At 50.0% G+C, this 24,704-nt stretch overlaps 10 protein-coding genes across 10 annotated transcripts; 4 read left to right on the top strand and 6 right to left on the bottom strand.

The window, feature by feature from the left end:
* Nucleotides 1-484: 484 nt before the first annotated feature.
* Nucleotides 485-1,903, top strand: GGI43DRAFT_382401 (adenosylhomocysteinase; the record flags this gene model as incomplete). The annotated part of the gene is made up of 2 exons (XM_083203244.1): nucleotides 485-1,821; nucleotides 1,891-1,903. 2 exons carry the CDS (start codon nucleotides 485-487, stop codon nucleotides 1,901-1,903), a joined length of 1,350 nt encoding a protein of 449 aa, XP_083062176.1.
* An 853-nt stretch (nucleotides 1,904-2,756) lies between these two features.
* GGI43DRAFT_421971 (D-isomer specific 2-hydroxyacid dehydrogenase) lies at nucleotides 2,757-3,975 on the bottom strand (the record flags this gene model as incomplete). Its single annotated transcript, XM_083208036.1, has 4 exons — nucleotides 2,757-3,098; nucleotides 3,164-3,567; nucleotides 3,638-3,852; nucleotides 3,935-3,975. 4 exons carry the CDS (start codon nucleotides 3,973-3,975, stop codon nucleotides 2,757-2,759), a joined length of 1,002 nt encoding a protein of 333 aa, XP_083062175.1.
* Nucleotides 3,976-5,661: 1,686 nt separating this feature from the next.
* On the bottom strand, nucleotides 5,662-8,103 carry GGI43DRAFT_433193 (uncharacterized protein; the record flags this gene model as incomplete). The annotated part of the gene is made up of 4 exons (XM_083209701.1): nucleotides 6,990-8,103; nucleotides 6,695-6,919; nucleotides 6,329-6,621; nucleotides 5,662-6,260 (listed from the first exon to the last, which is right to left on the bottom strand). The coding sequence occupies exons 1-4, from the start codon at nucleotides 7,835-7,837 to the stop codon at nucleotides 5,662-5,664; spliced, it is 1,965 nt and encodes a 654-aa protein (XP_083062174.1). The 5' UTR covers nucleotides 7,838-8,103.
* A 730-nt stretch (nucleotides 8,104-8,833) lies between these two features.
* On the top strand, nucleotides 8,834-9,926 carry GGI43DRAFT_333425 (CCDC90 family protein). The gene is made up of 2 exons (XM_083202006.1): nucleotides 8,834-9,291; nucleotides 9,365-9,926. The coding sequence occupies exons 1-2, from the start codon at nucleotides 8,930-8,932 to the stop codon at nucleotides 9,792-9,794; spliced, it is 792 nt and encodes a 263-aa protein (XP_083062173.1). The 5' UTR covers nucleotides 8,834-8,929; the 3' UTR covers nucleotides 9,795-9,926.
* Nucleotides 9,927-9,987: 61 nt separating this feature from the next.
* GGI43DRAFT_382397 (uncharacterized protein) lies at nucleotides 9,988-10,306 on the bottom strand (the record flags this gene model as incomplete). Its single annotated transcript, XM_083203243.1, has 2 exons — nucleotides 9,988-9,999; nucleotides 10,058-10,306. The coding sequence occupies 2 exons, from the start codon at nucleotides 10,304-10,306 to the stop codon at nucleotides 9,988-9,990; spliced, it is 261 nt and encodes an 86-aa protein (XP_083062172.1).
* A 1,321-nt stretch (nucleotides 10,307-11,627) lies between these two features.
* Nucleotides 11,628-13,235, top strand: GGI43DRAFT_382396 (glycosyltransferase family 20 protein; the record flags this gene model as incomplete). The annotated part of the gene is made up of 1 exon (XM_083203242.1): nucleotides 11,628-13,235. One exon carries the CDS (start codon nucleotides 11,628-11,630, stop codon nucleotides 13,233-13,235), a length of 1,608 nt encoding a protein of 535 aa, XP_083062171.1.
* A 538-nt stretch (nucleotides 13,236-13,773) lies between these two features.
* GGI43DRAFT_333369 (uncharacterized protein) lies at nucleotides 13,774-15,448 on the top strand. The gene has a single exon (XM_083202004.1). It carries the CDS (start codon nucleotides 13,977-13,979, stop codon nucleotides 15,231-15,233), a length of 1,257 nt encoding a protein of 418 aa, XP_083062170.1. The 5' UTR covers nucleotides 13,774-13,976; the 3' UTR covers nucleotides 15,234-15,448.
* On the bottom strand, nucleotides 15,449-18,429 carry GGI43DRAFT_333368 (uncharacterized protein). The gene is made up of 4 exons (XM_083202003.1): nucleotides 18,223-18,429; nucleotides 18,117-18,165; nucleotides 17,324-18,063; nucleotides 15,449-17,265 (listed from the first exon to the last, which is right to left on the bottom strand). The coding sequence occupies exons 1-4, from the start codon at nucleotides 18,232-18,234 to the stop codon at nucleotides 15,664-15,666; spliced, it is 2,403 nt and encodes an 800-aa protein (XP_083062169.1). The 5' UTR covers nucleotides 18,235-18,429; the 3' UTR covers nucleotides 15,449-15,663.
* Nucleotides 18,430-18,582: 153 nt separating this feature from the next.
* Nucleotides 18,583-19,901, bottom strand: GGI43DRAFT_401294 (LYR motif-containing protein). The gene is made up of 5 exons (XM_083205555.1): nucleotides 19,795-19,901; nucleotides 19,462-19,626; nucleotides 19,335-19,397; nucleotides 19,227-19,276; nucleotides 18,583-19,166 (listed from the first exon to the last, which is right to left on the bottom strand). Exons 1-5 carry the CDS (start codon nucleotides 19,846-19,848, stop codon nucleotides 19,157-19,159), a joined length of 342 nt encoding a protein of 113 aa, XP_083062168.1. The 5' UTR covers nucleotides 19,849-19,901; the 3' UTR covers nucleotides 18,583-19,156.
* Nucleotides 19,902-20,362: 461 nt separating this feature from the next.
* GGI43DRAFT_401293 (WD40-repeat-containing domain protein) lies at nucleotides 20,363-22,173 on the bottom strand. Its single transcript, XM_083205554.1, has 2 exons — nucleotides 21,554-22,173; nucleotides 20,363-21,427 (listed from the first exon to the last, which is right to left on the bottom strand). Exons 1-2 carry the CDS (start codon nucleotides 21,887-21,889, stop codon nucleotides 20,558-20,560), a joined length of 1,206 nt encoding a protein of 401 aa, XP_083062167.1. The 5' UTR covers nucleotides 21,890-22,173; the 3' UTR covers nucleotides 20,363-20,557.
* Nucleotides 22,174-24,704: the final 2,531 nt, after the last annotated feature.

Below are 24,704 nucleotides of genomic sequence, written 5' to 3'. Positions count from 1 at the left end.
GCATTACATGAGACGTGGCCATGTCTGTGTTGTTTGGCATGTGCATGTGCATGGGCATGGGCAGAATACGAATACTAATACTAATACTAGCACTAGTTATTGGTGCTGTAGAAAAACTATACTGTACGAAGTAAGCTGTAAGCTGAGGATTGAGGATTCTGCCCCCAAAGAGCCCTGGACGTGCAATCCAGCGGCGCGTCTCATTCGTCGAAGCTGGAAAAATCCAATCCAAATCTCATCTGCCCCGCTTGGTGAGAAAATTTACCCCTCTAGGCTCACCGCCCGCTTTTCAACGGATTTGGTTCCCCTCTTGCTTGGGCCTTGTAAATATCGGAGCTTTTTTTTTTTTTTTAACTGTTGGCATTCCCCATCAATTTTTTCTTTCTTCCTCTTCCTCTTCTCCATCCCTCTCTTCTCATATCCTCCTCCTTCAATCATCTCTTTCTCTATACAATCTTCGGATTTTTTCAATTCCCCCTCCACAATGTCTGCTCCCGCCCACAAGTTCAAGGTCGCTGACCTGTCCCTGGCCGCCTTTGGCCGCAGGGAGATTGAACTCGCCGAGAACGAGATGCCTGGTCTGATGGCCATCCGCACCAAGTATGCCGCCGACCAGCCTCTCGCCGGTGCCCGCATTGCTGGCTGCCTGCACATGACCATCCAGACTGCCGTCCTCATTGAGACCCTCGTTGCTCTTGGTGCCGAGGTCACCTGGACCAGCTGCAACATCTTCAGCACCCAGGACCACGCCGCTGCCGCCATTGCTGCCTCCGGTGTCCCTGTCTTCGCCTGGAAGGGCGAGACCGAGGAGGAGTACAACTGGTGTCTCGAGCAGCAGCTCAGCGCCTTCAAGGATGGCAAGAAGCTGAACCTGATCCTCGACGACGGTGGTGACCTGACCTCCCTCGTCCACTCCAAGTACCCCGAGCAGCTCAAGGACTGCTTCGGTGTCTCTGAGGAGACCACCACCGGTGTCCACCACCTGTACCGCATGCTCAAGGAGGGCAAGCTGCTGGTCCCTGCCATCAACGTCAACGACTCCGTCACCAAGTCCAAGTTCGACAACCTGTACGGCTGCCGTGAGTCCCTGATTGACGGTATTAAGCGTGCCACCGATGTCATGATTGCTGGCAAGGTTGCTGTCGTTGCTGGATTCGGAGATGTCGGCAAGGGCTGTGCCCAGGCTCTCCACGGTATGGGTGCTCGTGTCCTCGTGACCGAGATTGACCCCATCAACGCTCTCCAGGCTGCTATGGCCGGCTACCAGGTCACCACCATGGAGAAGGCTGCTCCCATTGGTCAGATCTTCGTCACCACCACCGGTTGCCGTGACATCCTGACTGGTACCCACTTCGAGGCCATGCCCAACGATGCCATTGTCTGCAACATTGGCCACTTCGATATTGAGATTGACGTTGCTTGGCTCAAGGCCAACGCCAAGTCTGTCCAGAACATCAAGCCCCAGGTCGACCGATTCACCATGGCCTCTGGCCGCCACATCATCCTCCTGGCTGAGGGTCGTCTGGTCAACCTTGGCTGCGCTACCGGCCACTCTTCTTTCGTCATGTCCTGCTCTTTCTCCAACCAGGTCCTTGCTCAGATTGCTCTGTACAAGGCCGCTGACAAGGCTTGGGCTGAGAAGTACGTTGAGTTCGGCAAGACTGGCAAGCTCGAAGTCGGTGTCTTCGTTCTCCCCAAGGTTCTGGATGAGGAGGTCGCCAAGCTGCACCTGGCCCACGTTCAGGCTGAGCTGACTACCCTCACCCCGGTCCAGGCTGAGTACCTTGGTCTTACCGTCGAGGGTCCTTACAAGGCCGAGATGTAAGCACTATCCCCTATCCATGAATATATACTGTCTGATGAGCTATTTACTAACGAATCCTTGTACAGCTACCGCTACTAAGCATTTTTCATGTATTCATACCCAAAGGATCCTTCAACTGGATTCCTACGTGTAACGACATCTCTTCCGGATTTATGACCCGGATAATGGGAAAACTTGTGATTTCAACAGCATCATGAACCGGCAAGGGGCATATATGGGCAAGGATAAAATAAAAGCCCATGGGATTTTATTGGTTTTTTTCTTTTTTTCGTTTTTTGTTTCTTCCCTTTTATGGACTCTTTTTTTGAGGTTCTCGCTGGGCGGATGGTGGGGCAGAAAAGAACTGGCCTTTTCAACAAAAACGGCGTCGGGTAAATATACTTTTGCTAATGATGATTCCCCCATGGCGAGACGTATGCGGATAAAACACAGCGCATGATACAGGTGGGCTCAGCTCGGAAAGGCGAGATGGGCGCATTTGAAAGAGCCCGTCAACCGCGGCTGAAAGAGAATTACTAGCTATAGAAAATATGGAATAACATATGCGGGCAATTTTAGCCCTGGCTTGGTAAAAAGATGTTTCTCTTTGAATGTGAATCTGTGACCATGTCTGAGAATGGCCTATGCTGACTATTCTGCCACACGCCCACTAATTCCACTGTGGTAGAGGGATGATATGATACTTTAAGCGACACAAGGTATACTTGGAATATTTCTACTAGAATTCTCCATAGGTTTTCTGGATTGATCATTTAACAGTGGCCAAATCTTTCAGATCACTTTTAGTTTATTCTATCTTTTATAGAATCTATATAGCATAAATAGCCTCCGAGTATAGTCGAAGAAAACAAGGCAATGCCAGCAACATCTATCTACACGCTTTTCTTTTTTGTCTCTCTTTTTTCACAGCTTTTGCATTTACTGTAGCACTTCACGCCAAATCCTTCTGCTCCGGCACAATGCTCTTCAGCTTCCCCTCCGTCACAGCCAGCCTGACATTGTCAATGGCCCACTCCTCCATCTTCTGCTGCGTCTCCTGCGTCCAGGTGCCCATGTGGGGGACGAGCAGGACGTTGGGGTTAGCCAGTAGGCCCGGGTGGATCTTGGGCTCGTTTTCGTAGACGTCGAGGCCGACGGAGGAGACTTTGCCGGAGGCGAGGGCGTCGACGAGGGCGGCCTCGTCCATGACGGCGCCGCGGGCGGTGTTTACGATGACGATGCCTTGCTTCATGAGGGCGAATTCGGGGGCGGCGATGGAGTGGCGGGTGCTGGGCTAGAAGTTTGTTAGTTCTATAGTTCGACACATCTTGTGGATATATAAATATAGATGTTACTTACGTTCAGAGGCAGATTCAAGCTCAGCACGTCACTCTCCTTGTACAGCGTCTCCAAGTCAACGTACTCGGCACCCTCCTCCAGCTCCGGGCTCAGCCTGTGCCGGTTGTGATATCGAATGTGCATCCCGAAGGCGCGGGCCTTTGTGGCGACGTTGCGGCCAATGCCGCCCATGCCCAGGATGCCCAGGATCTTGCCCTGCGGGTCGTGGCCCAGCGCGGGGAGAGGCGATCCGCGCCACTTGCCCTCGCGCAGGGCCTTGATGCCGATGGGGAGGTTGCGCAAGGCGCCGATGAGCAGCCAGATGGTGACGTCGGCCGTGGCGTCGTCGACGGCAGTGGGAGTGTTTGAGACGCGGACGTTGTGGGCGGTGCAGGCGGGGATGTCGATTTGGTCGTAGCCGGCGCCTGGGTTGAGGTTCAAGAGTCAGTTTGTAGGCTCTATGTGTATATCATATATGCGCTTGTGGTATCTTACCGTTGTGGCACAGAAACCTGAGGCTCTTGGGCAGAGCCTCTAGCAGCTCGCTGTCGATTCTGCCAGTGACATTCGCAGAATCAAACGTCCGGTACGCTACGGTGACGCCATCGAGGGCGCCGGACTTGGATTCGGCAATGAACTCTTCTCTGTTGGTGGCCTTGGGCTGGACGATTTCCGCGATGTCGGAGATGGTTGACCATGCGACGTGGGCGCTGGAAGCGATTGCTTGTTAGCTGTTGGTTCGCAATATAAAAGGAGCCCTCCTTCACTTGAGACGAGAATGAGACAACTTACTGGTCAATTTTGCCCAGGAGGAGGACCTTGGTGCGGCTCATTGTGGGAGATGTGGAGGCTCTATTGGTGTTGTGCGATTGGCAAAAGTTGGAGGCTATGATGCAATTGCACCGGAGCAGGGAGGGTATCAAGAGGTATAAACGACGAGAACAGAAATTGCAATTCTATCAAAAATAGGATACAGAAGATAACAGCGAAAGAAAGATAAAATAAATAAGAAAGGGCGAAAAGAAGAACTAGGAAAAGATATCCATATCTACCTATCGCATAGATGTGGTTCCTCGCAATAAAGCACCCTGAAGCCGCGTTCGGCGGGGTAAAATTCACTAAATCAAGCGCTCTGTAGCGGGGGATTGTTTTTCTGGAGCAGGCGTGGGGTTTGAAAATGCGCCCTCTTTGAAATGCGCCCTCTTTGAAATGCGCCCTCTCTATTTTTTTTTTCTCGCCGATTATCAACCAATGTAGTTGAGTTTTTTTATTTCTTATCTGATATTCGAATTAGATGACTAAATATTGTCTGTCCAACTGATTATTTGTCCAAACATATGTATAAATACTTGTCCTGATAAGTTTAGAAAATGCCCAGGGATACTGTCTTTGGTGATGGCTCTACTGTAAGTGGAAGCAGGTAATTCGCCGTATTGGGCAGCCCACGCCGGAGACAGAGACCCATAGCAAGAAACCCAGTGGGGGATCCCCTACAAGGCGGCTATTTGAATGACCGTAGCAATTGGTTTGTGATACGGAAAATCTTGCTTTGCTGCTAAAAGTTATACTGTTAACTTGTCAAGCATATAAATACCATAATTGGAAGGATTCGCTTAATAGAAATTATCCCGAAAGTTGCCAGTCGGTCTGAGCGCAGTATACAATAGCACCAAGCATCTGCAGTATATCATTTTTCGATATCTGATTCTTGGACACTACTCATCGGCAATAATTATAGCGCTGATGGCCCTGTCTATCTCTAATAAATCTTTGGGGTTGGCGAGATCGGAGAGGCTAAGAGATAGAATAATTTGCCGCAAGAAAACGTGGGAAATATCAGAGCAGATTGATCATTTCACCTACAGCCCATAGAACGATTCACGCCTGCGTTGACGCTCGAAACGAAATCTGTGCACAATGTAACAGTGAATGGAGACTTTATTCATATAAATATCCAACTTCAAAGCTTAGAGCCATTATATATGTCGTCAATCTGTCGCTCTAAGCTGAGAATGCATTAAAAAGCAATAACTATCAAATCGATATGTATCTAAAGTAAACGCCAGCCAATGTAATGTCTCTTGAACCCCAAGAAAATATGCCTCTATAACTCCAAAGGAAACCCCCCTAATTAAATCAACGGCTTGCTTTTAAATCCTCGTCTTGATAATCTTCATCCATTCGCCCATTAAAAAGTTTAGCGTAAAGAGCCGTATATGTGCATCTGCCATAAATAGCCAAGTGTGCAGGACATCTCTGCGAATAAACCATGCAGACTGCTTTTAAATAAATAGCCTTTGGTGTCTTGATATGCGAGCTCGTGCTCCAGGAAATGTATATCCCGACGTTTCAGTATCGGAGTTCACCTTCTGGCGGCGGAGTCTCGAATCCCGCCACACTAGTTCCCACACGGTTACGTCTTGCATATATGATATGGCATTGCGTAGCATTGCATCGTACGGGCAGTGCTGAAAGACACACCCTTCGTTCAAACCGTGAAAAGACATTGTTGACACGCCTTAGAAATCCCAGGGTCCAAATACTTGTGTCATCCAGTTAATGTCACCAAAGTCTGGAGGCAACTCAGGGTCTGGCATCATGGAGTGGTCGACCAGCAAAGTATGCTGCGGCGCAGCACCTGTAACAACTTGGCTGCTTGGCGTTGGGAGCCCTCCTAGGTTCTGTGATATGGCCGGCTCCCAGCTTGAGCGCACATTGCGAAGGACCTTTGTGCATTTCCCAAAAATGGATACGTCCTCAGGTCCGCCTCTCAGAGGATAAAGCGCATCCGCCTTGGTAAACAGGTCGATGGTCCTATCCAGATACGTACCGAGGTCCGCCGTGTTGCGCATAATATCCCTGTCCCAGGCAGGATCATCTATGGTCGTGATCCTGTATAAAAGAGCGTGGATCTGCGCAAGCTCTATGTACAGGGAGAATGGCATGCCCACAAAATCTGTGAGCGGCACGAGAAATAGGGTATCATACCAGGCCCGAGCAGCGAGGAGGCCAGCGTACATGGCATCGATACGGGGCGAGGACGGGATTTTCGCTCCGCCAAAGAGGCCAATTGAGTGGATCTGAGTTTCGGTGCTGTAAATGTGCAATTGTATCACCGCTATTTCAACCAAAGTAAGCATGGCTCTATATTGTCTGCCTTTAGGTATGAGATGCTAATTGACTTACCCTTGGACATTGCCCCAGGCGGCAAAGTTTCGCGGATCTTCTGAAGCTGGCAAAGAAGACCTCTCTTGAAAACGTACGTGGGAGGTCTATCAGGGTCGAGACTGCCAAAGTCACGGCCAACAAAATCGCTTACAATGAGCTTCCGTGCTTCTTCCCCAATAAGCTGCAATTTAACCAGTGCGATCAAAGTTTCATCTGATGGATATTCCTTTTCACTTTCTAATAACTGTAGCGACTCTTGCATGTGTAGCGTCCAAACGAGTGGCTCCATTTTACCAAGAAAAGCCGAACATCTGATGGATAATGGTTAGAAAAGATGTTCCAGTTATACAAAGAGGGAATATAGTAGTCACTGGCGCCACTTACACTGATGTGACGTACCAAAAACCAAGCACAGCCCTCCGCTCTTCCATTGTACGGTTTTTAGGCTGGCAGTTGGACGCTTTGCTTCCCCAGGCCTTGAAACAGACTGTTGAGTAGTGCTCTTCGTTGGGAAACCTGCTGAGGCCCAATTCGTAGATGATGCAGCTACATATGTGGGAGTACATTGTAAGAAAGGGCTTGTTGGCAGCACCGGCATTCATAGCCGCCCTAGGAAGTCCGTCAATTAGTATTATGCAATCGGTGCCGCTTACACTGCTAAATAGGAGGCAGATCTTACCATGATATCAGACATATTAAGCCTTGAAGCATTTCTATACTTCGTTCGTGATTGATGACCATTCGCTGTGCAACTTCTTGGCGCAGCCTGTCTCTCATCATAGCCTGTTGCGGCATGGACATGCTCGTGACATTCATGATACAGAGCCAAAGGAAAGGGGATTCCCTCTGCAAAGCTTCGGCCGTGAGATCAGGGCTTAGATACATGAAGGGAAAGAATTCCAGCCACTGGCGAAACTTGACAAGATACACTTCGGCCTCGCTGGGAGCTGGTTCCGGAAGCCTGTCTAATAGACGCGGAGGTGGTGTCAGGTTGGAAGGGTGCGGCTGTGACTGTGATGTTGCCGCGTCGGCTAATGAGTCGAGTCGATTTATAAAGGGCGGGCATGTTGACGAGGACGACGCGGACGAACCAATTTCAAGGTTCGATGCGCCGTTCATGGGAGGCTGCGCAGGAGACTGCTGCTGCTGCTGCTGCTTCTGGAGGTGAACATGGTGCTGCTGTTGTGGCACTGGCGGCGCCGGCGGTTGCGGTTGATGGGGCTGATGCTGGTGTTGATGATGCTGATGCTGCTGCTGCTGCGTCGCCCGCAGTATCGACACCAGGTCATCGAGCTTCTCCTCCAGCTGCGCGGTTCTCGAGGCCGTGGTCCTCTTGGCCACGCGCTTGCGCGACGTCACCATCTGATGGCACTCTTTGCCTAAGCGGTGGCAGCGGTCGCATTTACCCCCTTCCGGCCTCAAGATGCACCGGCACTTGGCGCGCGAGCAGTTGGTGCACGAGCGGCCATAGCCTGCTGGGATGCCGCCGACTGAGACGGCGTCTGGCGGAGGCGGCACCGGGGCCATTGTCTTGTGTGGGATGCGAAGCGTAGCGAGTGTCTGCCGAAGCTGATGGTCCAAATCCGATCGACGCAGGTTTCCTGCAGTGGTGAGTTGGAGTCGCGCAGCCGGGATTGGGACTCCCTATTCCGACGAGGTTGGCGGATGAAACTCTCGCGTTGGTTGATCAATCAGGGACTCTGCGCAACGGGGTTCGAGGGAGCTCTTGTCGCTGCCAGAGTGGCTGAATCAGCAGATGGATCGGGGTGCCGGGGATCGCGGACAATCCGAATCCCGAGAGCGCGGTTGGACTGTTGCTGAATGCCGAGCAGAGCATCGCCCAGATGATGTCGATGGATAGAACAGCAGATGGCCATGTCATAGAGACGAGGTGACATATAAACCAGTCGAAGTAGTTCATTGACAAGATTCTGATGAATTGATTCGATATAAAACTCTCATTGGCTGTGTGTCTCGACTCTAATAGAAATTGAGGCTGTGTTTCGTTGCTTCGTATGACAGCTCAGTTGCTATTAAGACTCCTGGTGGAGCCCGACAAGGAGACGGAGAGGTAGTTCGGTCCGGCGCAGCTCAGTTTCCTTGATAGATGAGTTGAGATGATATAATATGTAATTTCCAGTCATTGGACTATAAGTCAAGCTATTTTGAGCTCTACTTGAGGTATGCTTCAAGACAGCTGCAAAGCTAAGCTTCACATCAACCAGAGGGGCTAGCCAAGACGATGCTGGCTGGCGGGAGGCACCCCTGCTTGAACAAGGATGTACTGCAAACACCATTGTATTCAGCGTGATGGCGGAAAACGAAAAAGAAGAAGATACCGAATGATCAAAAGCTATCAATTGATTTGGATAAACTCTGTCGATACCGCAGCCATTTCATGTCTATGCTCAAGTCCAATGGAACTAAAGCTCTCATCGGCAAATCGTTTTCGCCGCCGACAGCCGGCACGTCAAACTATTATCCGAAGCTAGCCATTGAAACAAGCCTGAAGCCATAACCCAAAACCCCATACTATTGTATTGGTAGTGCTAGCAGTATTGGCATTCCGCCTTCTCGATTCCCAGCTCAACAACAACCAACAGCCAATCATCGCCAAAAATGGCTGCCACCGGCCTCGTTGCAGTCGAGACGCTGCCTCGATTCCTGCTCCCGCGGATCAGCTGGACTGCGCCGCTCGCAGCATCTCGAAGTGTTGCAGCCCAATCCTTCACCGCGTTTCAACCGAACCAGCGAAAGTCAATTCACAGCTCAGTGCCCGCCTTCAATACGAGTTTCTCGGCGAGACGGTGCAATGGCAGCCAAGTACCAGCTTTTAGGAGAGGATTCCATGCGACCTCTCGGCAATACCGCGAACATCACTTTGATACGCTCAAGTTTGTCAAGCGGCTGAAGGATGAGGGCTTTACGGAAGAGCAGTCCGTCGCCATGATGAAAGTTCTCAACGATGTCATCCAAGAGAGGTTCGTACCAACGGCGAAGGCTTGAATATACTATTCTTTAATAACCTTATTCTAACCTTGATACCTGACACAGCATCCAAAACCTAACACGAACCATGGTGCTCCGCGAAGATGCCGCCAGAACCACCTACACCCAAAAGGTCGACTTCGCCAAGCTGCGCTCCGAACTCGCATCCGCAGACAGCACCGAGTCCAACACAACACGCAGCGCGCACGAGCGTCTCACCAACGACATCGCCAAGCTCAGCAGTCGACTGCGCGACGAGATTGGCCGAACGCAGGCGAGCGTGCGGCTTGACCTTAACTTGGAAAAGGGGCGCATTCGAGAAGAGGCCGTCGGGCAGGAGCTCAAGATTAAGGAGACAGAGACCAAGATTGAGCAGGAGGTGGCAGCTTTGAGGGAGAAGCTGGAGCAGGTCAAGTTCCAGACGCTGCAGTGGCTGATGGGTGTATGCACTGGTTTCGCGGCACTGCTGCTTGGTGCTTGGAGATTGCTCATGTAATGGAGCTATTTGCTTTGGAGGAGCTGTTATGATATAGAAATTTCACATATAAATGCCTGCACGTTATTGAGCTGATGATTCAAGTTAGAACTCATCAGATAGTATCATTCTCGTTCGCTATTAATACGCTACATCACTGCCAATCTCTTTCTGCTACTTATTCTCCATCCTACCATTATTATATATTCATTTGTCATATTGATCCCTAAAATCAGTCAGCCAAACATGGCTAAACATGTTGTCCGCACTTATGCTTGGCCTACATGCCTTTGGAAAGTTCCTTGCCCCATACTCTCTCCAAAACGACCACTCACGCCAGCGTGGAAGTCGTCTGGCTTTGTGCCCTCGAGGCCGGCCGACTGTTTCACTGCACTATGGGAAACGTTGGAGAAGCCAGTGTCTTGACCGGTCGGATCCGTATCTTCCTTCAAGATGGCATGGCCTCCTTGAAGGAGATGGTCGCCATGCATGTCCGCAGCATGTGCGGCAGCGGTAGCTCGATTCATGTTCATGATGACGGGTGGTACAATACGGAGATTATGATTTATCTTTGAGAGCCTATACAGCGAAAACTGTCGATATTTTGCTCTTTTGCAATGATGTTGCTATTGGCAGATCATAACGAGCCACAGCATGCGATATGTAGTGGCTCGTGCCGCTCTTTATACGAAATGGGCATTTTAGCTTCGCCCATGACAACACAGTGACGATTTTGATTTATCGTGCCGGCGCGAGGGATACTGTGCTTGTTTAGAGTTTAGTAGTCATGGTAGCCGTGTGAAGTCATTCTTTAGCTGTATGAGTTGGAGACTGTGTGCCTCATGGCTGCTTGGAAGCCAAATATAGATAGAATAGGAATAGTATGAGACTTAACACTAGAGTACCTATCTAGATGTGAGATTAGCATGTAAATACTCGGCGTGATACATTGCCCAATAGGGGTTTATAGTGACGGATAGAAATAGCTTAATATTGGACCTTGAATGGAAGCAGCAGACAGTGTTTGAACAGGCCAAATCTAAGATGTTTCCACATCTCCTTCCCTTAAAGGGGATGCACATCTTATAGTATATAATATTTTGACCCAGCCCGATACTTGGGCAACTTTCTTCTGTATTCATCAACACGGCTTAGTTATCAGCATTCTCGCTTGTCAGTCACAATACTCTACGGGATTTGATCAACGAGAAATAGAGAAAGTTTGTATACTATAGAAGCCTCAAATGGACAGCCGGCATTTCCTTTGGAATCCCGATCAAGTTTTCGATGCTTCTGCTGAGAGTTCCGAATCCCCATTGCAGTTTGATGCATCAATTTCTGGAGATAATCTCAGTTCTTCTGAGCCTGATTTCAGTGGCCTGTCATCGCTACATTTAAGTGGCAGAGTTATATCTGTCACGTTTACCATTCCCTATAAACTGCGAGCTCGAAAAAGCGACCATGGTTGGGTACGCATTTTGCAACTCTTTCTTTTCACCATCTTGACAACTAGGATTTATTATTGCCGTTTAATATTTCGAAGACTGACCCGAGTAAGGAGTAGAACTCAGCAACCGCCATGATCATTCGATTCAATTCGATAGTCTAGCTCACCTCTCATCTCTGAATTCTCCTTGGGATCATACCATTGTTGGCTGGACCGGCGAAGTACCGTTTTCTGAAACAACCGATAGTGGTGAAGACAAGCCAGGCTTGGGGGGCATCCAAGGTACCTCGCTCTCTCCACAAAGAAAACACAAAAACAACACGGTCATCGACCACTGCAGCAAAGAAAGACTAGAACGGCAACTGTACGATGCTGAGCTGAAAACGGTGCCAGTCTAGTTGGCGGCCATGCCAGAATTTTCAGCAGATAGAATCGCTTTAAGAAAACAAAGCAGATGGAGGCGGCTTGTCGATACCGTCCTTTGCCCATACTTCCACGGCGATAAATTTACGCCAGAAGCTCTGGAAATCCAGGCAGAGGAAATATGGCGTGACCATAGCTTCATGATGGACTGCTTTGCCGACAAAATCTGCGACATATACAAGCCGGGAGATATAATTATGATCCATGATTATCATCTGATGATGTTGCCTCGCCTTCTTCGACGACGCTTGCCAGACGCATATCTCACATTTTCTTTGCACACTCCCTACCGCACACTTGCAATGCCATGGCCGCTCAAAGTTCTTGAAGGAATTCTTGGATCGAATATTATCACCCTTCAGGCGTCCGAAGACATGATGGCATTTGTGGGTTGGTGTGCAAAGAAGTACCCAGATCAGTCATCATACTGGGCAGCTCGAGCTATGAATGCATGCGCCGTTCTTCCAACGGGGATCGATATGTCCAGCGTTGCACAAGGCGAAGCGGTTAACAAAGAGGGTGAGTCTCTGAGAAGTATATTTAAAGGCAGAAAGATTGTTGTTTCATACAATACGCTCGATACTGGAGCGGAGATGGAAGATATATTGTTAGGGTTTAATCGAATGTTGACACAGATGCCCCAGTGGAAAAAACGGGTAATCTTTTTACAAGTAATATGCACATCAAGGGCCGAGGATTCCTTTGGAGAGCTCTCTACTAGCCTCTTTGATGAGTTGACCGACTCGATCAGCGCTGAATATGGCCCGGCCGAGTTTGGCCATGTGCTATACTATAAAGGACAAGTCTCTGAGCTTGAGTTCCATGCTCTGCTGCGAATCAGCGACGCAGCTATTTTCCCCTTGACTCCTGGTGGTCCCATGACGGCAGCCATAGAGTATTTTATTTGCAGACCAGGGGACAATAAACGCCCCATCGTCTCAGAGATAAACCCAGTTACCCGTCAGATTCCCGAACCGATCACATATCGCCGGGGAGATCTTGACAGCATCGCGAGAGCGATCAGTTATGCCTTGGAGCTACCTGACAGGCCACTGATGGGGCGACTTCACCTCGGAGGGTACAATTTTGGTAATAAGAATACTGCTGAGCACTGGACAAATAGTGTCTTGCTCTACCTCACGGAGAAATTGCTGTCTGACTATGCGCCGGCGGACACTTCTGATACTGGCGCGCACGGCTCGTGCTCACCTGAAGAGCGCACTGAAGTACAGCATCCTGATGATGGTCTAAGAGGCAGAGATAGAAGCATCACAACCGGAGATGATGGAAGATACCTTGATGGAAGATACTATGATGAAGGAGATTATGATGAAGGGGACTATGAAGGAGACTATACGGGGGGTGAGGAAGGCGAGGAAGACGAGGAAGACGAGAATGATGGAGATGGCAATGGTAGAGAAGAAGACAGCTTGGAAGGGGATGCAGAACCGGAAGATTCTGAAGATAGTGAAGACACGGCATATGAAGAGGACCAGTCGGCAGTTGAGAGGCTCGTGACGCGCTCAGTGGAGTTTGAAAGAATGGGAGGTTTAAGAGAAGCGTGGGCTGGAAAGATGCCAGCAACACTTTGATCATTCGTATGGCTGGTTGATACGTTACAATATCGGTACTGAGTGGAAATGCGAGATCCGTATCGTATCCCAGAAACTTGGGAAACAATAATGAATAACAAAATAACATTAATAATAAACATGCATCAGTCGCCGTCTCTAATTAATTGCCATGTCACCTCCAAGTTTCCGACAACGTCTAGGGTAGTATCGACCAATCCCCGCGATCCGAAACCCTGGCAAACCCGTGCAGCTAACGTCACAAGATCTCGCAACCACACGAGCCAAAGGCCAAACCCTTTATAAAAAGCTCTCATAGGCCACCCTATCAGCCGACAGCTTTTGACCACGATCATCAGCGACAAAAGTTTCCCTGGTCCCGTGAGGGTTAGCCGCGTGGGGTTACATCATGGCGGAAGCAAAGGATCTGATTTGGACCAGGTGAGCCCTTGTTATACGCAGGATGCAGGCATTTAAACGGGCGCTCTTTTGGAGCTTGAATGTGTGATGTCGATGCCTGGAGGGTTGGCTTTTTATCTCTGTTTGAGTCACCGAGTTGATTATTTATTTATTGTTGTATTGATTTTGTAATAGAAGTTGAGACTGTTTATATATAATTATAATGGATTTGTCTTTTGCGACTTACACGGTTTGGATATGACATTTGACTCTGTATTTGACGTCAACTCCGTTCGCCCAAACACACTCGTTCAAGTTTGTCCTTTGTTTCTTTTGCCTTGTTTTTGAACTTTCCATCCTTCCATGGACGACCCAAATGCCCCCTTCATCGCATCCTGGACCGCCACGCCCATCCCTCACCTCTCCCTCTCGGCAGGCGGCCTCCTCGCCCTCGCGGACCTCAACACTATTGCCCAGCGCACAGTCATAGCGGGAGGCGCCTCCTGGCTAGATGCCTTTGTGCTCGCGCCGGGTCTGCACTACCAGCAGGCGGCGGACCTGCTGACGCCCGAGTATGGCGCCGGTAGGCCGGTGCTGTCGATGGCGCTGGACCATGGGGCGAGGCACTACATTGTGAATAATGTGGCCATGGTGAAGTATCTGCGACGGCTGTGGGAGAGGGAGGGCAAGTATGGCGTTGTGACGCTGTATGTGGAGATGGATGAGAGTGAAGGGTTTGGGAGCGTGTTGACGTTTGCGTCGTCGCTGTCGTTGTTGTTGGGGCATGAGGCTTCTGCTGCTTCTGGGAAGAAGGATAATAATCGCCGGAGATGGCAGAGGAGGCAGCAGCGCGGGCTGAGGAAGTTACGGGAGATTGATCACGAGAGTCATGTTAAGGGGGTGCTGGAGTTTGACTGGGTGAGCCATGCGCTGTATCTGCTGAGTCCCCTGCTCACGGTAGCGGCGATTGTGTTTATGGTGTTGTTGCAGGACTGGTGGGGATTGGGCTTTCTCATCGCGCTCATGGTGTCGCGGTTGGCGAATATCTGGGCCATCAAGGAGCGTTGCCAACCTGCTGCTACGCCGCCGCCGCCACTGACTCCCGTTCCTCCTCCTGCAAAGGATGTGCCTGTGTCGTCGCCTGAGCCGACGGCTGTAGCGGCTTCGAAGCCTTCTCTGCAACTGCCTATAACGCTGAAGAGGGAAGATACGGGCATGACGGAATATACTATCGATTGGGGCCAGAACCGACGAGTTATCCTCAAGGGACAGGATGCTGATTTACGAGCTGTGACGACGGAAGCGTGGCTGCGAGCAAAGACCACGATAGAGGGATACCTAGAGGCAATGTCCAAGCTCATTGTCTACATGGTTGCTTCGCTGAGCGGCAATCTCTCCCAGGCGGGCGCCATTGTTCTCATGTCCCTGCTGCTGGTCAGTGCTGGTCTCCTGGGCCTGAGCAATGCTCACGCAACGAGCTTGCAGATGCACGGCCGCCGAGTCGGTAGATTAAAGGTGGAAAAGGTGCAGATTGCGCCGTTGGATCCGAGATTGGCGGTGGATGGGCAGATAGACGCGCCGGATGGAATGCCCGTTCACATTGTACCAGTAAGTAATTAAGGCCAGAAGGAAGTTTTTCTTCTTTTCTAGAAGGGAGTTATTGTACTAGGTTAGATATATAAATGTGTATATGAAACAAGACTTTGCAATTTCTTTTACTACTCTTCTGCCCCAGCTATATCGTATCCCTTATTTTAATAAACGCTCGTACTAGGATAAGTGTAACTTAGACACTCTATCATAACAAAAAACACAATTCGATAAATAGCATAGCGCGTTAAAAGAAAAAAGGTTGAAACGTATCCCAATAAAAGCACCGCAGATATCTCCTGACTGCTCTTCGCGTCCACAACGTAAGTCGTACACCGATGTCACTGATAGACTGAACTAAAGGACCCGGTGAATAGAAATACCACCATATATATATATATATATATAAGTACATCTCTCTGTGCGCATAAACGGTGTCATATCCAATGTTGTAAAGTCACTAAGACAGCTCCGCGTCGGCTGGCGGGTCTGCCTTCTCTCCATCCCCTTCTTCAGCGGGAGGTTCTGATTTCACTAGCGGAGTCGCATCTGCCATGGGCTGATCTTCTTCTGGCGCAGTCTCAGGCTCCAGTTCAGGCGCCGGTTCCGGCTCAGGTTTCAACTCAGGCTCTGGCTCTGGCTTTAACTCTAGTTCTGGCTCAGGCTTTGACTCTGGCTCCGGGTTTGATTCGGCCTCCTGGTGTGATTCGGCCTCCTGGTGTGATTCCGCCTCCTGGATTGATTCTGCCTCCTGGTTTGATTCGGCCTCTGGTTTTGATTCCTGCTCTGGCTCAAGCAGCATCTCTGTTTCTGGGATATCGTGTGTGGGCTCCTCGGGCTCCTTGGGCTCCTCTTCAGTGACGGGTGGTGCAGTCTCAACTTCAGGCTCAGCTTCTGGCTCAGCCTCGGCTTCAACTTCAGGTTCAGGAACATCGGGCAGCGTTGTATCAACAGGACTCTCAGGCTTAGCCTCGGTGGTGGATGTGGTGTCGGGCTTAATAACTTCTTCCAACAGCTGTGACGCAGCTGCCTGGCGATCAAGCTCTCCCATCAAACCTCCAAGCAGATCCGGTTCGTCCTCCTTGGCCATAGGAACATCCTCGTCTGCTTCGGGAGCAACCACTTGTGGTTCGGTTGACTCAGCCTCTGTGCTCGCAGGGACAGCTTCTTCCTTTCCATCTTCTACTGATGCGTTTCCAGTTTCCGAAGGTGCCTCTGATTCAGGCATAGGAGCTGTTACAGAGACTGAGTCCTCCGGCTTGATGGTGTCCTCGGTCATTGTAGACAGCTGATGCATCAATATCGGCTTCTGGGCGCTCTCATCTGGTTGGACGCTGCTTTGGCCTTTGGAGGCTTCATCAGAGACTCGGGAGCTTTCGTCCTCAGCCTTGGGGCTTGAGATATTGCCCACTTGGTCAGGAGGAGGCAAGGCGGCTTCTTCAACGGGCTCTTCAACGGGTTCTGCAACGGCTCCTTCAACATGCGGAACATCTCGCTCAATAGCCTCCTCAGGAGCTTCCCCGACAATGGTTGAAGGTGGTTCAGCAATGGTCGAATCGGCTGTGTTATCTGCAGGTGTATCCAGAAGGGGCTGAGCAATTGCGGCTTCGGATTCAGTGTTCACTGATGGCGCAGATGGGGAGGGCACGATGACAGCGCTCCTTGGGGGAGTGTCTTCGTGCTTGATTGGTAGAGAAAGAGGGTTTTCCGGAGGTAGTTCGAGTGTAGGATTTGCTGGCTTGGGAGGAGAGGGCTCTCTTGGCGCTGGCTCTTCTGGTGCTGGCTGTTCATCCTCCATCCCGGTATCAGGGTTGTCAATTATGTGAGACGCATCGACCATCTCTTCATCATGATCCTTGGTAGCATCCAGGACAGATTCATCCTGTAGCTTGACATCGCCAGTTTCGTCACCTTCGCCTTCGCCTTCGCCTTCTTCTTCATCTTCGCCTTCGTCGCCATCGTCGCCCTCTTCATCATCATCCTCCTCTTCGTCGCCATCACCTTCACCATCGCCCATTTCGCTATCCGGATTTGGAGGCGCGTTCTCGTTTTGTACGAGTGTCTGTTTTCCAGATGATTAGTTTCAGCTCGATACAGCAAATATTCAGCGAAACACTTACAACTCCCCCATTGCTCTCTGTCTTGACTGCTGCAGCGTCTCCAGCCGCTGCAGGCACACTTCTAGCGGCCTGCTGATCTGCATTTGGCTGCTGTCTTGACTTCTTCTTGCCTCTTCCAGGTCCAGCCTTTGCTTTTCTCTTGGGTGGCGGCGGCCTTCTTCTCGCTGCTGCCTGTGGTACGGCCGCATAGGTATCTGGTTGCGCCGCGGGGATGGCCTCAACCCTGGTTGATATGACTTCGCCGTCTACCCGTTGGCCTTCAGATAGAGTAACTTCCTCCGTATATGGATTTCCAGCTGCGTCCATCCGCCGAACTGTGGCCCTGGTCACCGTCGGTCCCTGGACTTTCTCCTCGATTGTTCGGCTAGCCGTGGTGACGGTGTTCTTCCTTCGCTTAGCAAGGTGCGAAATCACCGGTGCCTCGACATTCTTGGGCAGCTGCTTCCAAACCCTGATCTGATAACCCTGCGCGCTTGTATCCTCCTCTTTCTTCTCGAGCTTTTCCTCCCTGGTGGCCTCGTTCTCCGCTTCCTCGTCTTCGTTCGGGTGTGGACGCTTGTAAAGTCGGCCGGAACGCGCAGCGCGGAGAAGCTCTTGCGTGTGCGGAGGCAACAGAGTCGCATCTTTGGGCATGCCGTGGATGAGTTCGATGGCCCAGATGTCGTTTTGCTGCTGCTGCTCCTGCTGCACCGGAGGCGCGACGTTGACCCATTCGTGCCGCCATTGACGGACAGGAAGACCTGCGATAATCAGCTGCTGTCGCGTGAGAATTCGATGCGCAGAATCGGCAAACCTTCAAAATCGTCGTGCTCGGCATAGCCGCTACGGCCAGCGCGTCTTGTCTAGAAGACAATGTCAGCTGAGAGTGTCGCGCAGTCTTGATCACGATGAAAACGTACTCCTGGCGCCATTGCGCCTGTACAGATTGTTGCAGAAAGCGGCTTCGCTTGCTATGGGGCGGCGCGGGATTCAGCGCGATTGCAGGCCGATGCTCAATTCGTGCTATACTGCGATGCACTCAGAACGAGGAACATCTGATACACTTCAATGTCTAGGACGAATCAATTGATGACTGGGACACGACCCAGATGTTGGCTGGTGAAAACGATACGCACGCAGCCAATTAGAGATGCTACAGAATGATGACATAAGCACGCATGCCGTAGTGCACTTTCTGTAGATTGCAGTGCATGGACGGTCTCATTAGAATACATAAAGACTGAGATTGGCACTGCTTTGGTAGAATAGTTGCGATATTGCTATTACAAAGATATTTTATTGAGTTATCTGGATATATCAGATATATCCGCATCGTCTCGAATTAAGCAAGCGATATGGTTGAAAGTTGGACGAAAAAAGGCAATGGCCTTGCGAAAGCACTTATACTATTTGCATACCATTGTAGATGTACCATTTCTAGCACTCTAGGCCCCTGTGGTCGCTGTAGTAATAGCTGGCAAGTGACTACCATAGTTGCGGGGTCCAGCATGCAAGATGCAATTCCAGCGCATCTTGATCTCATCAAATCTCCTCAATTGACGTCCCGCAAGACCGAGATATCGACCTCGTAGAGACGAGATAAGTCAGAGCATCGCCCAATTAGGCTCAGCTTGGGCGCCAGCGAGTTGTCGCAACTAGAATTGAGATTTGTTGTAGTGTAGTAGTCTAATTTGTTTCATAACGATCCCGCAATACTCCCAAACCAAGCCGAAAAGTCGTCTCTCGACATTCCTGTGGTATATGTATGATGTACAAGCCCATTGCCATCCTACTGTACAGCTATCATTCCGTCCCGTGATTATTTCGTCATTAACGCATGCTTCCTTCGCGTAATCAATCGTGCCTGGATATATATCTGTTAGCGATCTCGGCGGTGTCTTATGGCCAAAGCGTTCAGGCTTACCCTGTGTCCTTTTGCCTTAATATCTGTCCCGATCGACCGGTTTCTTTGCCCTGTATCACTGAAGTCAGCGTTTGAAGCATTGCGAGACCCAGGTGGGAAACAATATACCGATTGTCCTGCCTCCACTACTAATCGATCCAACTTGTAGAACTGTCCAATGATTGTTTGTCGCTGTCATGCGCCGTTAGCACTTTACTCGCAGGAAGAAACGTGAGCGAGCAGCCTTATCTCATACCTTCATCGTCTGGAGTTCCTTCAGCCCCTTCTGGATCAGCTCTTGGATCTTGCGCGGGTCTTCTACAGCAACGTTTTCTCGGAAAGCATCTCGGGTCCGTCGCTTCGCATATTCGCGGAAATTGTAGGAGCTGAATTCTTTGCTCTGGCGCAATAGCTGTCGATACTAAAATGACAATCCCAGTTAGCTTGAGTATATAGCGAGATTAAAGACATGTTCAAAGCTTGAAAGCACCCATATTGCTGTTTTCATGCATCCCCCACCATTGCAATACGCAGGCTTGCCAAGGCGACAAGCCTTCTTGTGCTTTCGCACCGGGATAAAGCAACTTACCAGTGATCGTGTCTGCTGGGGTAAATCACCCCGTAAGGTGCCGACTAAAGACATTGTGTGGAGGTGAAATGGGGATGTGTTGTTGCCGCTTGCAAGTATGGACGTTCATTCTTCATACCAAACATTGATAATGACGGCGGGCGGTTCGGTGTTAGTCGGGCCGGAGAAATCCCTGCTCCGAACAGGATCCCCGTCCGAGCTTTGCCCGGCGAATTTCATATTGATAGTCACCCACTTATTGCTTTGGACCGAGTCGAAGCTGCTGTTGTCTCCGAACAGCCGAAGGGATCCGGTATATTCAGCTTGGCCGTCTTAAGCACGATTTTAGGCGGCCATGTACGACTTTGAGTGAGGTTCGTTACTAGTGTTTATCCTAACGTGCCTGTAATACGTTTAACATGGACCTGAGCACCTGTAATCCGTACACAGCTGGCAAATAAACTACATGTACGAGGTTTACCACCATGTATAGGCAAGTAGCGTGGAAAATCGAACACTTTTTCCTACATGGACGACGTCATTTAGATATAATAGCCGTTATATTTGCATTGAAAATTTCCTATTTTCTAGTCCCGCGCTGATGGCTTTTTATTTTGTGCATTTTGAGCCAGGGCTGCCGCCTGACGCTCTATATAAAAATTGGATGTGATGCAAGCATGCTCGCCTCCCTGATAATAATATTGAAACAGCCTTGGGGTATGTCCTTCATTGACGCATATTAACTTTTAGTAATCCCTCCAATTCATTTATTTTTAGATGTAGGTCATGAGCTAGATTCTCCAGAGGCAGCAAAAGATGCCAAGGCTTGTGCGATGGTTTCGGATGAAAAGCCGTTGGTGCTAAGCATCTGGTTAAATCTCGTATCGTGATTTAAGTCTCCCTCCAACTGAGTCGTTAGAGTGTACTGTCTTTGAGATTGATTTGGTTTTATGATAGTGACTGTTTGGCTGTGCTTCTTTTCTGAAAGAAGAGGGGCGAAAGCCACATTGGTGACGGACGCGTTGAGATTTGCCAATTCTGTGGAATGGCTATTGTCAACGAGACTCCACTTAAGAATCTTGCCCTTGGTATGACCGGTAATGATAGAAGTACCATCATGGCTTACTGCCATGCAGGAGGCAGGTCCTGCATTTTCATCAGCCACCCCCAAGGGAGAGTTGATCTGCATAACGATAGATGCTAGCTCAGCACTACGGGATCCCAGAAGAGGCTTGTCTCCAAACAGTTCAACAAGATAGAGGCTGGCATCTTCGGAAGAAACGAAGAGGGCTCGAGCACAAGGATCCAAAGAGATGCAGAGAGGAGCCGTAGGGAACAACAGCGTCCGCAGGACCTGGCCTGACTGGTAGTTCCATAGAATGCAGGTCTTGTCCTTGCTTGCAGATACACAGAGGCTCGTCTCGGGGTTGGAGCCCGGGCCCAGAACAAGGTCGGTGACGGCAGCTCGGTGGTTGGACAAGGTCCTCTCAGGCTCATGACCAATATCCTGTCCAGACTCCAGAAGACGCGGCAGGGACCACACGTTGATGTTAGAATCATCCGAGGCAGATAGCACGTGGTTAGGGGACACGGCAATGCAGCTAACGGCCTGCACATGGCATGGAGGCGTTGTGATTTGCCGCCCCGTACAGGTCTAGACATCCACGTTAGCATATCTGACTTAGACGAGCAAGCACCCTAGCATTCATCGGAGTGAGAAATGACTAAAGTATCGAAGAAAAAGGAAAGACAAAGTGAAAGCTGAGGAGACTAAACATACTTCCCAAAGAATTAACCGGCCCTCCGCAGTTCCTAGAACCAGAACGTCACCAGCGAGAGCGAGGCATCTTATCCTTTCCTGAAAAGGAACAAGAGCTTCTTGGTTTCCCCGGGCTCGAGAATAAACATGAACATGAGCTTTCTGGTCTTGGGCAGCATATACATGAGAGTCACTCAGGGCCAAGCAGTGAACCGGTGCTGAGCTCTTCTTGAAGGATGATTTGACAGCCCACGTGGGCGTTAGTGTGTGGGCGTAGATTCCAACGTCTTTTGATATCGCCGTGTTGGCAGCTATCGGTGGCCCGCACACCGAGGAGAAGAGCTCGTCTGATAGCATGGCGACTATGTCCTGAAGATGACTAGGCCTTGTGGAAGTGGCGTTATTGGGCACTTGGTACCCAAATTGTTTTTCTGCAGTCCTTGGCTACCAGGCCCAGACTGATACCAATCCTAGGCTGATACTGAGAACAGGATCTGATGATCGATTCGCCCAGGTTGTGCCAAGGTGATGCTAATGCCAATGGTCTGCTCACTAGTAATTCGGTTGCAGATGCGGAATTCGGATATCGTATGCCCTTAGCACCTTTGCGCCTGGTCTTGTGGTGCCGTATGAGTTCTCACAGTCAAGTATCAAAAAAAGCAAGAAAAAACTAGCCGTTGGAAGAAAAAAGCGAAATTTGACGTTAGCTGGAATGCACGGTGACCCGCTATCTGGGGCCTAACTCCAGCTGCAACCCATCGGATCCAGGCCATTTCAGCGCCTCTGGGCCTTCTGATGCCGCCTGCTAGCGCCCCTTAGCGGCCTCTAGCCAGCAGCGTCCGATCGCCTGCAGGCGACTTATTTGATTATCAGGCCTGGCTAAGCCCATCCTGGCTCTCCCTGCCTTACATCTCTCGCCTACCACAAACTATTGCGTTCTCAACCTCTATGCCTTTGCTTCTCACTCTGCAATGGCTGGACTGGAGATTCAGCGTCTCACCAACCCATCTCAGATGCATATGCGAGTACGATGTACGAGCACAGCTGCTCTAGGCCGCGCCCTGCATATCGCCACAGCGACTATCAGCTGCCAGCTCATCATTTGCGTCCCTTGCTTTGAGTGACCTGGTTCCTAATGGCCTGTTTCGCCCTTGGCCCATAATCTCCTTATGAGCCGCAATATCTACCTAATCTAACTGCAAGTTGGATCTGCGGGGTCTCCGGATATGACATGTTCAACATCCGCTCAGCTCGCTGTCGCTGTCCAGAGCGCAGCCATGTGGCGGTGGATGCCTCGAGTCTCCACAGCGCTGCAGCTACTCTGTGCTGGTTCGATGATCTGATGATACTGGCATAATGGTCGAAACGATGGTTTGCATATGCCCACACTCGGGATTTGAGTATATCCGTACCAAGAGACTGACGGGTTCCATTACAAGGTCTTCGGAGGACACGGGATACGGTGCGAACCTTGTCACTCGCCTGTCGAGACCCGTGGCTCTAATTAATTACTTTTTCTTCCTTTTTCTTGCTGCAGCCAACAGCAGACCCAGAGTGCAGGGGCAATGTCCTCAGCCCCTCAGATGGTACGGAAAAGTGTTCTGTACTACCTACCACCCTGGCAAGAAACCGAGTGAAAGCTGACTTTGGCGTAGTATTGTCTAATTCTACGAATTATTCCGTAGGTGTTATCTGCAACACGGACCCGGTGATTGTGCACGAAGCAATTGAGAAGACAAAGGAGGTGCGCTAGTTGCTACTCTGTGCTTCTGAAAGCTCCGCTCCTCATTCCACTCTCTGAAAGCCCAAAGGAAAAAAAAAGAAAAGACAAAAGAGCAGGGGAGCAAAAAAAAAGAAAAGAATACAGCCACTCGCAAGGATACATGTACTAACTAGCCGAGTGACAACCTACGACTATTACTAGTAGTACACAGCACTCCCTATTTGTCGCCGCTGAGTTGGAGTCACACGAAACTGTCTTACTCTAGCTCTCTAATGAATATAGCTTCCTGGCATCTGGGAGATGACTGTCGCTCTTTAGATGGAACCTCACTGAGCTGGAATAATTCTGATTCGTGATCTTCATCTGGGTACGATATAGCAAGCATCATTGGTACGGATGGAGGTGAGCCACATCTTCCGAAGGTGCTGGCTGTCCAAGAATCTCCCGACTATAACCAAACGAGACAGTTAGCTATTAGCCGCAGGCGCTCGCATAGTCCCCCTTGCAGGAAGCCACAGAGGAGATTAAAAAAAGTGACCATGATAGAAATAGCATGGGTCAGCATCTCGACGGTCATGAAACGCCCTCTTACTTCAACGCTCTTCTTGCTAGCGGCTTTGATTCGCGAAATAAGAAAAAAAGAACAAGAGATGCTAAAGAAGAGGGCACAAGCGAGATAATTCGACCTGAGCTTAGTACCATAGCGAAACAGTGGTCGGATTTCGGAGGTTCCCTTGGCCAGATGGCGGCCTGGGCTTTGAGCTTGAGGAGTTGGAGCTTGGTGATGTCTAGTATTTCTTTTTGCTCTCAACACATCGTCTGCCCCTCCCTTCCACAGTCAATAATCCATAGGCTAACAATGGCCTACGCTAAATTGGAGCTGCATCTTTCTTCTGGTCCGCGCGAACCCCTGAATATGGCTTTTGCTTGTGCCACTAACCAGGATGTAGCCGCCCTTCTCAAAAGTCTCCATACTCCGGCCATCGCAATGAGGCTCCTTGCAGTACCATTTATTATACATAGTCGAGATCTGAGATATCACTTTCTTGTACATATGCATGTGCTAGATCGGCCCCTCACCCGGGTGCTCAGTGCACCATTCTCAGCTTTTCAGCAAGTTGACTTACCCAAATAGCAGCTGAAGCTATTTTCCTATCACAGACTATTCGTTCTGCCTATCATCCTTTCTATCAAGCTCTTTCAAACGCAAGATATTCAAACGCAAGATAGTATAGGTACTACTACCATCACTGGTAGTTGGACTGCCAACATCCCATCCCTTGTGTTTGACTCTGTCTGTGTCTTGCTTTTCTCCGCTGGTCGTCTCGTACAACAACCTAGCCCTGAATTTTAACTACTACTGCTCACCAGCCGGCATCTGAACCGAGAAATTCTGAGAGATATACTAATTCAGTCTGTCCCTCCCATAATATAAACCTGACATCCCCA

Source organism: Trichoderma evansii, assembly GCF_050947405.1.
Source record: "Trichoderma evansii strain SZMC 28006 chromosome Unknown GGI43scaffold_6, whole genome shotgun sequence".
Taxonomy (NCBI): domain Eukaryota; kingdom Fungi; phylum Ascomycota; class Sordariomycetes; order Hypocreales; family Hypocreaceae; genus Trichoderma; species Trichoderma evansii.
Note: the sequence above shows the minus strand (reverse complement) of the source record. Positions and strands in the feature narration are given on the sequence as shown.

What these genes read in the sequence shown, in the direction of transcription:
- GGI43DRAFT_333425 (XM_083202006.1), top strand. Translation starts at nt 8,930, where the DNA reads ATGGCTGCCACCGGCCTCGTTGCAGTCGAGACGCTGCCTCGATTCCTG. An exon ending in AACGATGTCATCCAAGAGAG is followed by an intron (nt 9,292 to 9,364) that starts GTTCGTACCAAC and finishes TACCTGACACAG; the next exon opens with CATCCAAAACCTAACACGAA.
- GGI43DRAFT_333369 (XM_083202004.1), top strand. Translation starts at nt 13,977, where the DNA reads ATGGACGACCCAAATGCCCCCTTCATCGCATCCTGGACCGCCACGCCC.
- GGI43DRAFT_333368 (XM_083202003.1), bottom strand. An exon ending in CGAGCACGACGATTTTGAAG is followed by an intron (nt 18,064 to 18,116) that starts GTTTGCCGATTC and finishes TGATTATCGCAG; the next exon opens with GTCTTCCTGTCCGTCAATGG. An exon ending in CAGAGAGCAATGGGGGAGTT is followed by an intron (nt 17,266 to 17,323) that starts GTAAGTGTTTCG and finishes TCTGGAAAACAG; the next exon opens with ACACTCGTACAAAACGAGAA.
- GGI43DRAFT_401294 (XM_083205555.1), bottom strand. Translation starts at nt 19,848, where the DNA reads ATGTCTTTAGTCGGCACCTTACGGGGTGATTTACCCCAGCAGACACGA. An exon ending in CCCAGCAGACACGATCACTG is followed by an intron (nt 19,627 to 19,794) that starts GTAAGTTGCTTT and finishes TTGTCATTTTAG; the next exon opens with TATCGACAGCTATTGCGCCA. An exon ending in TAGTGGAGGCAGGACAATCG is followed by an intron (nt 19,277 to 19,334) that starts GTATATTGTTTC and finishes TCAGTGATACAG; the next exon opens with GGCAAAGAAACCGGTCGATC.
- GGI43DRAFT_401293 (XM_083205554.1), bottom strand. Translation starts at nt 21,889, where the DNA reads ATGCTATCAGACGAGCTCTTCTCCTCGGTGTGCGGGCCACCGATAGCT. An exon ending in GCCGGTTAATTCTTTGGGAA is followed by an intron (nt 21,428 to 21,553) that starts GTATGTTTAGTC and finishes GTGGATGTCTAG; the next exon opens with ACCTGTACGGGGCGGCAAAT.